The sequence below is a fragment of the Salmo salar genome, chromosome 01, assembly GCF_965601325.2.
Source record: "Salmo salar chromosome 01, fSalSal1, whole genome shotgun sequence".
In the NCBI taxonomy this organism is placed as follows: Eukaryota; Metazoa; Chordata; class Actinopteri; order Salmoniformes; family Salmonidae; genus Salmo; species Salmo salar.
In genome coordinates, this window is record NC_138291.1 from 92,460,203 (window position 1) to 92,476,960 (window position 16,758).

Here is a 16,758-nt window from a genome sequence, read left to right on the forward strand (position 1 = left end):
CGATTCTGATCCTTTTTCACTAATTGGTCTTTTGAGCAATCACATCAGCTCTGAAAAAGAGCTGATGTGGTTGGTCAAAAGAACAATTAGAGGAAAATATCAGATTTGAGCTGCCTGTATAAACACAGCCTAATATTCAACTCCCCATGGGACCATGGCACTGCAATGTTTTGAATCAAATGTCCCCCTCTCCAGTGTGGGCTAATCTACCAGCTCACATTTGTTGCATGTGTTTTAAATTTGATTGAAAACATTGGGGGCAGGGAAGTCAGATCATAGAAGTTAGGTAATCTAATGGGTCTTTCAGTCAGCAGGGAGTTGTCTCATATGTGGTTCAGCTTTGCGATGTGCCCGGAGGGGGCCCATGTTAGAACAAAAACACATTCCTGCACTACAAGAATAACAGGTATGTCACTATGGAAAAGGGCCCATGGGACATCACCTCATTGAAGATGAAATGTAAAGGGTTTAGGGTCGGGATGTCCCAAGGATCCCGTATAGCATTAACCATGTCACTCTAGGGCAGGGGGTGTCAAACTCCGTGGAGGTCCGAGTGTCTGCTGGTCTGTTACTTCCTTTCAATTATTGTCAAACGAAGACTTAGGACCTCCCCTCACCTAGTTGTCAAACTAATCTTATTAAGACCTAGATAACCAGGTGAGGGGAGGTCCTAACTAATCAATTACCTTAATCATTCAAGTACAAGGGAGGAGTGAAAACCCACAGACACTTTAGTCTCTGGAATGAGTTTGACACCTGTGATAGTGCACCATTTCAGATGCAGATATTCTTTGCCGATGGACCGAACTGTCAAAATTGTCTGTCTAGGTACTCAATCACTGCCCAGCGGGGTCTAAGTCACTATACCTGGAGTCCAACTTCGAGTCCTTTATACTTGAGTCCCAAGTCATGCTAAAAGCTGCGGTCCAACAATCTTTAAAGCAATATTTCATCAGGTAAAAAGCTAAGTAAGGCTAGACTGCTAGTACAGTAGCTATGTAACATTTGCTGTTATAGCTAGCATATTGAATCTTGCAAGAGAGAAAGACTGACAAAGTCATCACTGGTCGAGTCAGAGTCATGAAAATCGTGACTTAAGTCCAAGTCAAAATGCCTCCGTTTAAAAGAGTTTTTCCATAAGGGAAAACATTTATTTAGGAAAATAATGTTCTATTTATTCACTCATCTTGGATGCATGCAATAGTAGTTTTTTAGGGAGCAAACCAACTGAAATAAGACAGGGTAAATATCAATCAAATCCAATTTATTGCAACCTCCCTTGGCAGAATACTGCAACTGATGTTCTCAAAAGACAAGAGTATTCAGAGGTTATTGATTATGTGCTTCACAACTCCTTAGTGTCACTCAGCCATAGCTATGGAAACACAAATTCCCTAGAATAACACTAGTGCCTTCACCCCAAAAAAGGCTGGGAGTGGGACCCAGTCCTGATTGGAAAAACAGCATGACTGAACTTCACTGTAAAGTAAACCCAGCAGGCTGTGGTTCTAGAGGGGGGTGGAGACGATGGTGGGTAGCTCCCCAACAGGCGGAGGGTTGTACTTCTCCACTCTCATCAGTCGACGTAGGATGTCGTCTCTGTCCTTTGGCCAGGTGTAGACTAGAGTGTTCTGGAGCCAGGCAGGAACATGGCACTGAGTCAGACAGAAGACCTGTTTATACCTGGTTCTAACATGCAGCCTTTGTCCTGATCTTGTCCACATTCTGATTGTGCCCACACTTTTAGATAGGTGTAGATGATTAAAAGAAGCATCTGATTGTGATCAGATCTTCCTGCCCACCTCTGGAGGTAGTCAGGCACGCATTGTGTCTGGATATTGTACAAGTGTAAACGGATCTGAACAATGAAACCATTTAAATCATAATTTCCCACCCTCTAATACCATTGACAGGTGTCACCATTGACTTGTGGCATCAATAGGTGTCTTAAAATAAAGAATATATATTAATTTGAAACAATATCTGTCATATCATTTGCATACAGGGAGGGACCAGAAAATCTGGTCACAATGCAGACACAGTGGATGGAAAAGACACATTTTAATACCACGTGTGGACACATCTGAAAACGTGGGTACAATCGTTTTGCTGAGGGGGGGGACGGATCATAATAATGGCTGGAATGGAGTAAATGGAATGCTATCAAACACATGGAATTCATTCATTCCGTTCCAGCCATTACCATGAGCCCGTCCTCCCCAATTAAGGTGCCACCAACCTTTAGTGGTGTTAGCGTAAGGTATAAACAGGCTAGAGGGAGAGAGGCTGCTAGAAAGAGGGCATTGATCTTACTGAATTCAGTAAATAAGAGCTATTGTCTTTCAGTTTCCTAGTAAAGTGTTTTAGTGCTTTAAAAAAACTACATTCATTTCCACATAAGTCCCATACCTTTTTAGCTCCTGGAAACAGTATGGGAATGAATCTGAAGTTCTGGCATCCATTCTGAATGAACTCATTCTGCAGCTGTAACATAGTCACACTTTCATATCACTTTCTAGAAGTGAAGCATGAAATCAATGAAAACATTATTTTTGATAGATGATTATCATACGGTTTCTTTATGGACTGCCATAAGTTCACCTGCTTATGGATATAGACTGTGTGTAACATCCTCTCGTCTTTCTCCATATAGATATTAGCCCCCGTTACGGTCTCATGATACTTGGGACTGATAACAATGATGATAAGGTAATATTTCTGTGAAGGTGGAGATAGAAAGGATTAGCCCTCAGCCCAGGGCACTTCATGTTGACACAAGCTAACTTGACTTCATTTGTGATGTAACAGCATTGATTAAAAGGTTAAGAAGCATTTCTACCATCTTGTCAAAGTCATCTGAGGTTGAATCAGCCATTTTACCTCGTTGATGTATTTTTCCATGAAGTCAATAGCGCTAATACTGATGAGCTGTTGCTCAAATACATCCACCTGAAACCATTCAGGAAGAGAAACATCAGTAAATGTCAAGTGAAAGTCTGATTCTGAACTGTAAAAAGTGATGAGGAATAAAAGAACCTTACACTAGTGTCAAAGCCGTTGTGTCGCAGCAGGGAAACAAAGTTCATGGTCTCTTTAAAATGGTTGTCGCTGTCTCTCTCATAGGTGACAAAGACCTTTCCTAAAATAAACAAATAACATGTTACTCAATAGCACTGTGTGCTGTTAAATAGCACACAGTGTGGACCAACAGAAACACGTGTGTAATCACTCCTATTTGTATAATATCACAAACATTTTACATTTTTGTCATTTAGCAGATGCTCCTATTCAGAGCGACTTACAGTTAGTCACATTCATCTTAAGGTAGCTAGGTAAGACAACCACATATCACAATCATAGTAAGTAAAAATGTTCCTTAATAAAGCAACTATCTGCAAAGTCAGTGCTAGTAAGAAATACAAAAAATTCCATGTTGCTACTATTGGCAGTTTGTCAACCATACTGTACAGCACTTACTTTGCTCCAATGACAGCTGTGTACTACTCCCAGGTCTGTCACTTTGTCTGTGTTGGGGGACAAAGCTCTCACTGTGATGGGAGAGACAAGCCAAATCATTGTGCCAGTCAAGAACTTAATTTACACTAAGTGTAATTTACATTTACATTTTAGTCATTTAGCAGATGCTCTTCTCCAGAGCGACTTAAGTGGATTCATTTTTGTACTTTTTCCCGTACTGATCCCCGTGGGAATCAAACCCACAACCCTGGTGTTGTAAGTGTTGTAGCATCATGCTCTAACTGAGCCAATACTTTATTTATCCCTCTAGGGGAAACTGTCCAGGCAGTTATTGGCCTTTTAGATATTTGAGTTCCCACTTTCTGTTTGGTTGCTTGGACCCCTTGTCTATTGGTCTGTACTAAACCATTACCTATGATGTGTGTTCATAAGTGGAGGCTGGTGGGAGGTGCTATGGGAGGACGGGCTCATTGTAATGGATGGAATGGAATTAATGGAATGAGTCAAACGTGTGGTTTCCATACATTTGATACCGTTCCATTAATTCCATTCCATTCTTTACAATGAGCCTGTCCTCCTATAGCTCCTCCCACCAGCCTCCTGTGGTGTCCACCTTCTAGCTAACGCTGTGTTACGGCCTGTACTGTTTGTGTACGACTTCAGTGGCATGCAGAGTCCGGAACCGAAAACACGTTATTATTAAAAGCACATGCCTGTTCCAATGGAAAAAGAGTATGTTACATGTCATTGACATAATTAGATTGTCAGAACTCTTCTCTGTCGAATAATTTACAGTATGCATTCCTTAAATCATCCTCTTCAAATGGTTTGATATTGTCACGGATGTCATCGTTTACACTAGACAGTTTTTAAAATGTAACCAAGGAAGTAAAACATTGAGGGGAAGTTGTAACATCAGAGCCCGTCCAACATTTCCTCATCTCCCACCCCTTCTAATGTGACTATCCCTGATGCTTCTCCCTCTTTTTCCCCTGCCCTGCTACAAAGTTTCCCCCTGCAGGCAGTCACTGAGTCAGAGTTCCTAAAGGAGCTCCTTAAACTTGACCCCAAAAATACCCTTTCTTCTTTAAGGTTGTTGCCCCTATCATCACCAAGCCTGTCTCCTTTCTGGGGAGGTTCCCTTTGCTTGGAAGGCAGCCACAGTTTGTCCTTTATTTAAAGGGGGAGATCAAGCTGATCCTAACTGTCATAGGCCTAGTTCTATTTTGCCCTGTTTATCAAAAGTGTTGGAAAAACTTGTCAATTATCAACTGACTGGCTTTCTTGATGTCTATAGCATTCTCTCTGGTATGCAATCTGGTTTCCACTCCGGTTATGGATGTGTCACTGCAACCTTAAAGGTAATCAATGATGTCACCATTGCCCTTGATTCTAAGCAATGTTGTGTTGCTATTTTTATTGACTTGGCCAAAGCTTTTGATATACGGTAGACCATTTCATTCTTGTGGGCTGACTAAGGAGTATTGGTGTCTCTGAGGGGCATTTGGCCTGGTTTGCTAACTACCTCTCTCAAAGAGTGCAGTGTATAAAGTCAGAAAATCTGCTGTCTCAGCCACTGCCTGTCACCAAGGGAGTACCCCAAGGCTTGATCCTAGGCCCCACGCTCTTCTCAATTTACATCAACAACATTACTCAGACAGTAGGAAGCGCTCTCATCCATTTATATGCAGATGATACAGTCATACTCAGCTGGTCCCTCCCCAGATTTTGTGTTAAAAACTCTACAACAAAGCTTTCTTAGTGTCCAACAAGCTTTCTCTGTCCTTAACCTTGTTCTGAACACCTCCAAAACAAAGGTCTTGTGGTTTGGTAAGAAGAATACCCCTCTTCCCACAGGTGTTATTACTACCTCTGAGGGTTTAGAGCATGAGGTAGTCACCTCAAACAAGTACTTGGGAGTATGGCTAGATGGTGCACTGTACTTCTCTCAGCACATATCAAAGCTGCAGGCTAAAGTTAAATCTCTTTCACCCCAGCTGCCAAACTAACCCTGATTCAGATGACCATCCTACCCATACTAGATTACGGAGACGTAATTTATAGATCGGCAGGTAAGGGTGCTCTCGAGCCGCTAGATGTTCTTTACCATTCGACCATCAGATTTGCCACCAATGCTCCTTATAGGACACATCACTGCACTCTAACCTCCTCTGTAATCTGGTCATCTCTATATACCCATCGCAAGACCCACTGGTTGATGCTTATTTATGAAACCCTCTTAGGCCTCACTCACCCCTATCTGAGTTATCTACTGCAGCCCTCATCCTCCACATACAACACCCGTTCTGCCAGTCACATTCTGTTAAAGGTCCCCAAAGCACACACATCCCTGGGTCGCTCGTCTTTTCAGTTCGCTGCAGCTAGCAACCGGAACGAGCTGCAACAAACACTCAAACTGGGCAGTTTTATCTCAATCTCTTCATTCGAAGACTCAATCATGGACACTGACGATTGTGGCTGCTTTGTGTGATGTATTGTTGTCTCTACCTTCTTGCCTTTTGTGCTGTTGACTGTGCCCAATAATGTTTGTACCATGTTTTGTGCTGCTACCATGTTTTTGTTATGTTGCGTTGCTATCATGCTGTGTTGTCATGTGTTGCTGCCTTGCTATGTTGTCTTTGTTGTGATGTGTTTTGTCCTATATTTATATTGTATTTGTTAGATGGGTTAGTTAGACAACTCACCTTTGAGTGGTGCCAGCTGCATCTTGATGTCTGCAGTGGTCCGGACCTGATACGACACCAATATATTATTTTATTAAAAAAATACCAGTCAAAAGTTTGGACACACCTACTCATTCAAGGGTTTTTACATTGTAGAATAATAGTGAAGACATCAAAACTATAAAATAACACAAAAAAAGTGTTAAACAAATCACAATATATTTTATATCTGAGATCCTTCAAAGTAGCCCCCCTTTGCCTTGATGACAGCTTTGCACACCATTTGCATTCTCTCAATAAGCTTCATGAGGTAGTCACCTGGAATGCATTTCAATTAACAGGTGTGTCTTGTTAAAAGTTAATTTGTGGAATTTCTTTCCTTCTTAATACATTTAAGCCAATCAGTTGTGTTGTGACAAGGTATGGGTTGTATACAGAGGATAGCCCTATTTGGTAAAAACCAAGTCCATATTATGGCATGAACAGCTGAATTAAGCAAAGACAAACAACAGTCCATCATTACTTTAAGACATGAAGGTCAGTCAATCAGGAAGATTAAGAACTTTGAAGGTTTCTTCAAGTGCAGTTGCAAAAAACCATCAAGCACTATGATGAAACTGGCTCTTATGAGGACCCCCCACAGGAAATGAAGACCCAGAGTTACCTCTGCTGCAAAGGATAAGTTCATTAGTTACCAGCCTTAGAAATTGCATCCCAAATATATGCTTCAGAGTTCAAGTAACAGACATCTCAACATCAACTGTTCAGAGGAGACTGCGTGAAATCAGGCCTTCATGGTCGAATTGCTACAAAGAAACCACTACTAAACCACACCAATAATAAGAAGAGACTTGCTTGGGCCAAGAAACACGAGCAATGGACATTAGACTGTCCATTGCTCGTGTCCTTTGGTCTGATGAGTCCAAATTTTAGATTTTTGGTTCCAACTGCCGTGTCTTTGTGAGATGCAGAGTAGATGATCTCAGCATGTGTGGTTCCCACCGTGAAGCATGGAGAAGGAGGTGGTGTGATGGTGCTTTGCTGGTGACACTATATTTATTTAGAATTCAAGGCACACCTCACCAGCATGGCTACCACAGCATTCTGCAGCGATACGCCATCCCATCTGGTTTGCGCTTAGTGAGACTATCATTTGTTTTTCAACAGGACAATGACTCAAAACACACCTCCAGGCTGTGTAAGGGCTATTTGACCAAAAAGGAGAGTGATGGAGTTTTGCATCAGATGACCTGGCCTCCACCGCAGAGTGAAGGAAAAGCAGCCAACAAGTGCTCAGCATATGTGGGAACTCCTTAAAAACTGTTGGAAAAGCATTCCAGGTGAAGTTGGTTGAGAGAATGCCAAGAGTGTTGCAAAGCTGTCATCAAGGCAAAGGGTGGCTATTTTGAACAATCTAAAATATATTTGGATTTGTTTAACACTTTTTTAGTTACTACATGATTCCATATGTGTTATTTCACAGTTTTGATGTCTTCACTATTATTCTACAATGTAGAAAATAGTAAAAATAAAGATATTATTATTGCTCCTTAATAATTTGTTATATTTCGATTTTTTTCCCCTTAAAACTGCATTGTTGGTTAAGGGCTTCTAAGTAAGCATTTCACTGTAATGTCTACACCTGTTGTATTCGGCGCATGTGACAAAAACAATTTCATATTGACCAGTGGAGGCTCTTCAGTCGTAAAAATAAAGAAAACCCCTTGAATGAGTAGGTGTCCAAACTTTTGACTGGTACTAATTATTTTTGTAGACATAAATGCTTACACACACACACACATTATGTAAGCACTTATGTTTATTATTTGTAACTATATATATATATATATATATATATATATATATATATATATATATATATATATATATATATATATATATATATATATATATATATATATATAGTAACAAATACATACAAAGAGTATCATTTTAATTGTCATTGGCTAGGTTTCCATCCAATTGATGAGAAATTTCCATGGGAATATTCTAAAACCCACATGAAACAATAACAGCATTTTCCCACCAGAGATGTGTTTCCATCAAATTGACTTGTTTGCGGATAAAATGCTGTGCGTTATGACGTAGTGCACATGAAAGTAACTTTTGCGGTTAAATTTCCATGTACCGAATAAAGTACAAGTTAAATAGGTTTCCATCGCATTTTCAACTCTACTGTTGGTTTTGTCACCATTTTTGACGGGTTATATAGTGAATATGCACACTACACTGGTCTTGGCACACGCACTGCACTCTAGGCAACAACTCGCAGATACAGTGCGGGTATGGCCTACATGAGATTATTATGGACAAAATAGCAAGATTATTGTTATTTGTCAAACGGCAGGAAAGCATCGATGATCTTGTCACCAGAAAATGTTTTAATGGAAAGGAGCATCAAGCTCATCACCTAGCACTTTCACCACCCTGTGAAATTCATCATAATGTATTTCATCTGTAGCTAGGAGTCATAGTGGGAGGACCACACGATGTCAACGCGTCACTCCAACTTTACTTCCATATGTGCAAATATTGATCTAATAGCCATCATAAGGCGCCTCCATCACTATTTCTCGCGTTATACATTTTTACCGACTCAAAAAGATCCCACCTTGTCTAGCGTATTTTGTTTTGTCGACATTTGGAAAGTTTACTGTCAAATTTGTTGTTTCCATCAGGCCTGTCATGACATGTTTTATCTAACATGTACTTCACTCGCATAAAAAAAGGTTGGATGGGAACCTGTTTATAGACAGAATATGTTGCTGCATGCACTGTGGATGATCTAACACTTTAGGAGGTGGAAGGACAACATATGAGTGCCTCTGAGGAATAGGATGCCACATATGGCCTGGGATGCTTGTGACATACACTGAGTGTACCAAACATTAAGAACACCTGCTCTTTCCATGACATAGACTGACCAGGCTAATCCAGGTGAAAACTATGATCCCTTATTGATGTCACCTGTTAAATCCACTTCAAGCAGTGGGAGACAAGTTACAGGGGATGAGACAGGTTAAAGAAGGATTTTTAAGCCTAGAGTTGTGCCATTTAGAGGATGAATGGGCAAGACAACAGGGTATGGTAGTAGGTGCCAGGCGCACCGGTTTGTGTCAAGAACTGCAACGCTGCTGGGTTTTTTCACGCTCAACCGTTTCCCGTGTGTATCAAGAATGGTCCACCACCCAAAGGACATCCAGCCAACTTGACACAATTGTGGGACGCACTGGAGTCAACATGGGTCAGAATTCCTGTGGAATACTTTCGACACCTTGCAGCGTCCATGGCCCGACGAATTGAGGCTGTTCTGAGGGAGAAAGGGGGGTGCAACTCAATATACTAAATATAGTTTTACCCCCCCATATGACTGGAACTGGAACTCACCATAGTAGGGTGGACGGTAACTTGGCCTTGGAACGAGCTGTAGGACACGGCCCATTCCGAGCCCCTGTGCAGGGCACTGTGCACAGCAGACCGGGCCCTGGGTTGGATAGGGGTACGGGGGAAGGAAAGGGTAGCGGAGGGCAGCCTCTGGTGGGCAGGAGAGCAGAGAGTACGGCTGCTCCAGGCTACTGATGCTGGGGCTGTATCGCCCAGGGAGTGAGTGATGATAGCCCTCCTCTACTGGGCAACTGGCAAAGTCTGCACAGTGGGGGTATGAGTAGGATGGCAGGCTGTCTGGGTATGGCCCTCCAGTGCGTCCGTCGCTGCTGTTGGCAACGCTGGATTTCAACCAGGCGTACCTCTGGTGGTCCAGGGCACTCAGACACATCTCTTCCTGTCCGGGGTAGGGTGTCTGGGGGCTGTAGCCAGCACATAGTCCCTGGGGTGGCCAGTTTGGGCTGGATCTTGACGGTGGTTCTTCTTGGCTGCCGTATGGCTCTCTATTGGCCATCCTGCTCTGGCTGAGGACTTCTGGATAATTGAGTTGACTCTGGGGTCTTAAGCGTAGGGCACTAGATATGGATACGTCACTCATTGTCTCATCATTCTCCTCACACTGACTGTGGCTGTCCAGCAGGGGAGGGGGTCTACAGAGAGTGAAGAGACAAGTCAAACAACAGTGAATAACCTAGAACAGGGATGGGCCACTTTGATTGGGGTGGGGACCACAAAAAATCTGAACTCATCATGAGGGGCCGCAGTGGTTCACAGGTCTGCGTTCCCACATGAATACAGAGCCGGCCCTAAGTTACATTTTGTTGCCCCCCCCCCCACCACCACCTTGCGGGCAAAACATTTTACTGGCTCCCCTCTTGACAGCAGAGAGAATACAAGTTTTAGAATTAAATTCCTGTAATTCTACTCATTTTGCCATGAGGCGGAGAGAAGATTTGGCAATTTATACTGTAACTCATTTCCTATAATTCAACACATTTTGCCATGGGGCAGAGAGGAATATTTGCAGTTTTTAATATGATATCTGAATGACAGTGACTAACAAAATCAATGGGGGCTTTCCGGTCGGTAATTTGACCATGATTACTAGAAGTTTAGATAGTCTCTCCAGCTAATTTACCAGTCTAAAAAATGGTAGCTGACATGGGATAATTGACTGACTGTCAGTGACAGGCATAACAAGTGAAAAACTGCTGATGCACAATGAAATTTCAAACTTGCACCTTGTGAATTCTACTATTCTAATTGGGGCCAGTTACCCATCCCCGACCTAGAAAATACTCCATAGTGAAATGCCAGTGAATGACAGCTCTCAAATACAGTGCCTTCAGAAAGTATTCATACCTATTGACTTATTCCACATTTTGTGTTACAGCCTGAATTCAAAATGAATTAAATTGACTGAGTCAATACTTATTATTTAGGCTTGCCATAACAAAGGGGTTAAATATACTGAACAAAAATATTTAAAAAATGCAACATGCACCAATTTCAACGATTTTAGTGAGATACAGTTCGGAAATCAGTCACTTGAAATAAATAAATTAGGCTCTAATCTATGGATTTCACATGACAGGGCAGGGGTGCAGCCAGTTGGGAACCAGGCCCACCCAATCAGAACTAGTTTTTCCCCACAAAAAGGCTTTATTACAGACAAAAATATGCCTCAGTTTCATCAGCTGTCCGGGTGGCTGGTCTCAGATCATCCCGCAGGTGAAGAAGCCGGATGTGGAGGTCCTGGGCTGGCGTGGTTACACGTGGTCTGTGGTTGTGTGGCCAGTTGGACATACTGACAAATTCTCTAAAATGACTTTGGACGTGGCTTATGGTAGAGAAATGAACATTCAATTCTCTGGCAACAGCTCTGGTGGACATTCCTGCAGTCAGCATGACAATTGCACGCTCCCTCAAAACTTGAGACATCTGTGGCTTTGTGTTGTGTGACAACTGCACATTTTAGAATTGCCTTTTATCGTCCCCAGCACAAGGTGCACCTGTGTAATGGTCATGCTGTTTAATCAGCTTCTTGATATGCCACGTCAGTCAGGTGGATGGATTATCTTGTCAAAGGAGAAATGCTCACTAACATGGATGTAAACAAATTTGTGCACAAAATTAGAAAAATAATATTTTGTGTGTATGGAACATTTCTGGGATATTTTATTTCAGCTCATGAAATCAACACTTTTCATGTTGTGTTTATGTTTTTGTTCAGTATACTTATTGACTCGACATTTCAGCTTTACATTTTTTATGAATTTGTAAAAATGACAACAAATGTAATTCTACTTTCACATTATGGGCTAGTGACAAATCTAAATTGATCCATTTTACATTCAGTCTGTAACGCAACAACATGTGGAAAAGGTCAAGGGGCGTGAATACTTTCTGAAGGCACTGTGAGAGTTATGTGGTGATCTTTATCATCAACCGAGTAACTACCACACAACTGTTCAAAGCCTTCTGCACTGTAATTAATAGAAGCCATTTTGCTACAGTAAGCAACGTGTCGTGCGAGCTTGTGAGGCGATTACCTTGGAGATGCACTTTGCAGAGAGGGTAACATCACTCACTTATTCCAAGGACACCAAAGGATTTCACAAACCTGTCATTAAAATTATTACTGAGACCCCAGCGAAAGAGTTACAGGTCAAACCACAAACAAAACAAAAAAGTGTCTAGGCAACAGGTTTTACAATGCACGCTTGGATATGCAGAACAACATCTTCAGGCTACTGGTGTATCTGGTAAGATACAGAAATACCTACTTTTCACATCTAGTTTTGTAGCTCAGGAAAAAGAATAGCTAAGAAAAAGTTTAAGTGACTTCTACCTAGGAATATGCTTACGATTGACTATGAGTATGAATGTTGCATAAATATGAATAATTTTTTCTGATGTATTAACTTTGACCACATCAGCCTAAAACGGACACAAAACAAAGGCAAGGTAAAGAAGAAAAACAACAAGATGTTATGCAGTCAAAGAAAGCGAACTTACCTTAGGAAGGATTCAAGGTAGGAATGACAGGTTATGACTCTGTCATGAAAAATGTGCGTTTACTTCTCTTTTTACACTTTCCTCTTTTTACTTCCATATATTTACCAAACTCTACATAACAATTTACATTCCTAACCGGATGAAATCTTTATTAAGTTCCGACGAGCGCACTGTGCGTTTTGAGACAACGGAGTATTCACGAACAGCCCCGTCCGCGCTCCGGAGGTACACCGCCCTTTCTCCCAAGCCCCGCCCATCCCGCGTTGGACGTCAAATAAGATTGTGAAACCTATTTGAGATACAAAACAACACACAACAACATTGTAGGAGCTATTTATCATGTTTTGTCTAATATCTATTAATTCCCAATATTTGCATATGAATACAAACGATGTAGAGTTCAGTTTGCATGTCTATAGACAAACATATAAGATATTGAGGTGTAGACAGGCCATTTAAAATCAGCACACAAGCTACAAATGTGCTTTACTGCAGGGCCCATACAGCACTCTGCCATGGCTTGGATGGGCAGTCGGGGAAAAGCTGTGTTTATATGACGAAGTGTATAGAGCTTTATGTAACATTGACAAACTTGAAAGATGGATTATGAAGAAATCACTTCCATTTCCTGTTGGTACAATTTTCAGTTTATGTTACAAAACAAGCAAAACAAAATAAGTGCAAAGAATCTTTGTACCATCTAAACCGCTGTGAAATGTATTTTCAATAACCAAAAATATTGTATTTTCAACTTTTTGAAACTGGTGTACAAAACCGAAAGTAAAATACACAAAAACGAAATTTAAGAACGGGAAGCATAAAAATAGTGCACATAGAACATATCTTCCACTTCATAGACTTGCTTTCAATGCGAATTATAAATCTATAACTCATATTTCTATGTGCATTTGGTCAGGCCGCTCAAAAAGTTACATATTGCAGCTTTAACAGTGATGTTGAACTGTAAAGATCTTTGAATCTCATTGTGGCATTGTACTCAGCTCAACTCATAATGAGACTTGAAAGAGCTCTAACGCTGGTTGCAACCTGGACTCAGTGGTAGACGTAACATAGTAAAAGGATTTCCGTGACATTCAAATTAGTATGATATGTTACATTTGGTATTGTACATGCACTGTATATACAAAAGTTTGTGGACACCCCTTCAAATTAGTGGATTTGGCCATTTCAGCCACACAATCTCCATAGACAAACATTGGCAGTAGAATGACCTTACTGAAGAGCTCAGTGACTTTCAACGTGGCACCGTCATAGGATGCCACCTTTCCAACAAGTCAGTTCGTCAAATGTCAGCCCTGCTAGTGCAGCCCTGGTCAACTATAAGTGCATCAAAAATCCTGAAATTTCCAGCCCTAACTATAACATTTTCCGACAAGATAGAACTGCCAAAAGGGGGCAGAGTTGCAATCTACTGCAGAGATCTGTCAGACCTATAACTATCCTACCTTTCTAAGGTCTTCGAAAGCCAAGTTAACAAACAGATCACCAACCACTTCGAATCCCACCGTACCTTCTCCGCTATGCAATCTGGTTTCCGAACTGGCCATGGGTGCAGCCATGCTCAAGGTCCTGAACGATATCATAGCTGCCATTGATAAGAGACAATACGGTGCAGCTGTATTCATCAACCTGGCCAAGGCTTTCGACTCTGTCAATCACCACTTCTTATCGGCAGACTCAACAGCCTTGGTTTCTCTAATAATTGACTCGCCTGGTTCACCAACTACTTCTCAGATAGAGTTCAGTGTGTCAAATTGGAGGGCCTGTTGTCCGGACCTCTGGCAGTCTCTATGGGGGTGCCACAGGGCTAAATTTTTTCTCTGTATACATCAATGATGGCGCTCTTGCTGCTGGTGATTCTCTGATCCACCTCTATGCAGATGACACCATTCTGTATACATCTGCCACTTACATTTTACATTTTAGTCATTTAGCAGACGCTCTTATCCAGAGCGACATACAGTAGTGAATGCATACATTTCATATAATTTTTTCCCGTGGGAATCGAACCCACAACCCTGATGTTGCAAACACCATGCTCTACCAACTGAGCCACACGGGACCCCACTTCTTTGGACACAGTGCTAACAAACCTCCAAACGAGCTTCAACGCCATACAACACTCCTTCCGTGGCCTCCAACTGCTTTTAAATGCTAGTAAAACTAAGTGCATGCTCGTCAACCGATTGCTGCCCGCACCCTCCCACCCGACTAGCATCACTACTCTGGACGGTTCTGACCTAGAATATGTGGACAACTACAAATACCTAGGTGTCTGGTTAGACTGTAAACTCTCCTTCCAGACTCACATTAAGCATCTCCAATCCAAAATTTAATCTAGAATTGGCTTCCTATTTCACAACAAATCCTCCTTCACTCATGCCGCCAAACATACCCTTGTAAAACTGACTATCCTACCGATCCTTGACTTCGGCGTTGTTATTTACAAAATAGCCCCCATATACAACCCAGCACTGCGACCTTTATGCTCTCGTTGGCTGGCCCTCGCTACATATTCATTGCCAAACCCACTGGCTCCAGGTCATCTATAAGTCTTTGCTAGGTAAAGCCCCGCCTTATCTCAGCTCACTGGTCACCATAGCAACATCCACCCATATCACGCGCTCCAGCAGGTATATTGCACTGGTCATCCCCAAAGCCAACACTTACTTTGGCCGCCTTTCCTTCCAGTTCTCTGCTGCCAATGACTGGAACAAATTGCAAACATATCTGAAGCTGGAGTCTTATATCTCCCTTTCTAACTTTAAGCATCAGCTGTCAGAGCTACTTACCGATCACTGTACCTGTACACGGCCAATCTGTAAATAGCACACACGACTACCTCATCCCCATATTATAACTTACCCTCTTGCTCTTTTGCACCCCAGTATCTCTACTTGCACATCATCATCTGCACATATATCACTGCACCATCTGTGGTCGGAGAGGATACACGGCCGACCGGTGCTGGAGGAGTCAGTCTGGGAGTCGAGAGGGCAGGCAGAACACTTCTCGGTCACCCCAGGTGAGTCAGCATCAAACTCACCCAGAACCCCCTGTCGGTCACATGTTCGTTGAAATTGTTTTTTCAGATTTTTTTCCCTCTTCCCAGCATAGGGCGCTAGTCGATTCAGGCGCAGCTGGGAACTTTATGGATCACGGACTCGCCATTAAGCTGGGTATTCCGCTAGTGCCGATAGATCCCCCCTTCCCCGTGCACTCCCTAGATAGCCGGCCATTAGGGTCAGGGTTGGTCAGGGAGGCCACGGTTCCACTGGACATGGTAACGCAGGGGAATCATAAGGAACGGATTAGTCTCTTCCTTATCGACTCACCTGGGTTTCCGGTGGTGCTGGGGGTTCCCTGCCTGGCTAGTCACAATCCCCGGTTTTCGTGGAGACAGGGGGTTCTCCAGGGGTGGTCAGAGGAGTGTTCAGGAAGGTGTATAGGAGTTTCCATCGGTGCTACGTCGGTGGAGAGTCCAGACCAGGTTTCCACTGTGCGCATCCCCCCTGAATACGCCGATTTGGCGATCGCTTTCTGTAAGAAGAGGGCGACCAAATTACCACCTCATCGACAGGGGGATTGTGCGATAGATCTCCAGGTAAACGCTGTACTTCCCAAGAGTCACGTGTACCCTTTGTCACAGGAGGAGACGTTGACTATGGAGACATATGTCAGGGAATCTCTGGGACAGGGGTACATTCGGCCCTCCATTTCACCCGCCTCCTCGAGTTTCTTTTTTGTGAAGAAAAGGGAGGGAGGTCTGCGCCCGTGCATTGATTACAGAGGTCTAAATTCTATTACGGTGGGGTTTAGTTACCCGCTACCTCTGATCGCTACAGCGGTGGAATCATTTCACGGAGCAAGGTTCTTCACAAAACTGGACCTCAGGAGCGTGTATAACCTGGTGCGTATCAAGGATGGAGACGAGTGGAAAACCGCATTTAGTACCACATCGGGCCATTATGAGTACCTCGTCATGCCGTATGGGTTAAAGAATGCTCCAGCCGTCTTTCAATCCTTTGTAGACGAGATTCTCAGGGACCTGCACGGGCAGGGCGTGATTGTCTATATCGATGATATTCTGATATATTCCGCCACCCGCGCCACGCATGTGTCTCTGGTGCGCAAGGTGCTTGGGAGACTGCTG

General features: G+C 42.7%; 1 protein-coding gene across 2 annotated transcripts; it reads right to left on the minus strand.

Annotated features, from left to right (window-relative positions):
- Positions 1-1,247: 1,247 nt before the first annotated feature.
- LOC106610386 (uncharacterized) lies at positions 1,248-12,824 on the minus strand. 2 transcript variants are annotated; one of them, XM_014209744.3, is made up of 10 exons: positions 12,585-12,824; positions 12,119-12,189; positions 9,570-10,216; positions 6,183-6,228; positions 3,478-3,548; positions 3,042-3,139; positions 2,881-2,949; positions 2,602-2,718; positions 2,410-2,484; positions 1,248-1,631 (listed from the first exon to the last, which is right to left on the minus strand). In XM_014209744.3, the coding sequence occupies exons 2-10, from the start codon at positions 12,148-12,150 to the stop codon at positions 1,509-1,511; spliced, it is 1,278 nt and encodes a 425-aa protein (XP_014065219.1). In that variant the 5' UTR covers positions 12,151-12,189; positions 12,585-12,824; the 3' UTR covers positions 1,248-1,508. The 2 variants fall into 2 exon arrangements, with proteins under 2 accessions (XP_014065219.1, XP_014065209.1); XM_014209734.3 differs by having other exon boundaries at positions 1,248-1,655.
- Positions 12,825-16,758: the final 3,934 nt, after the last annotated feature.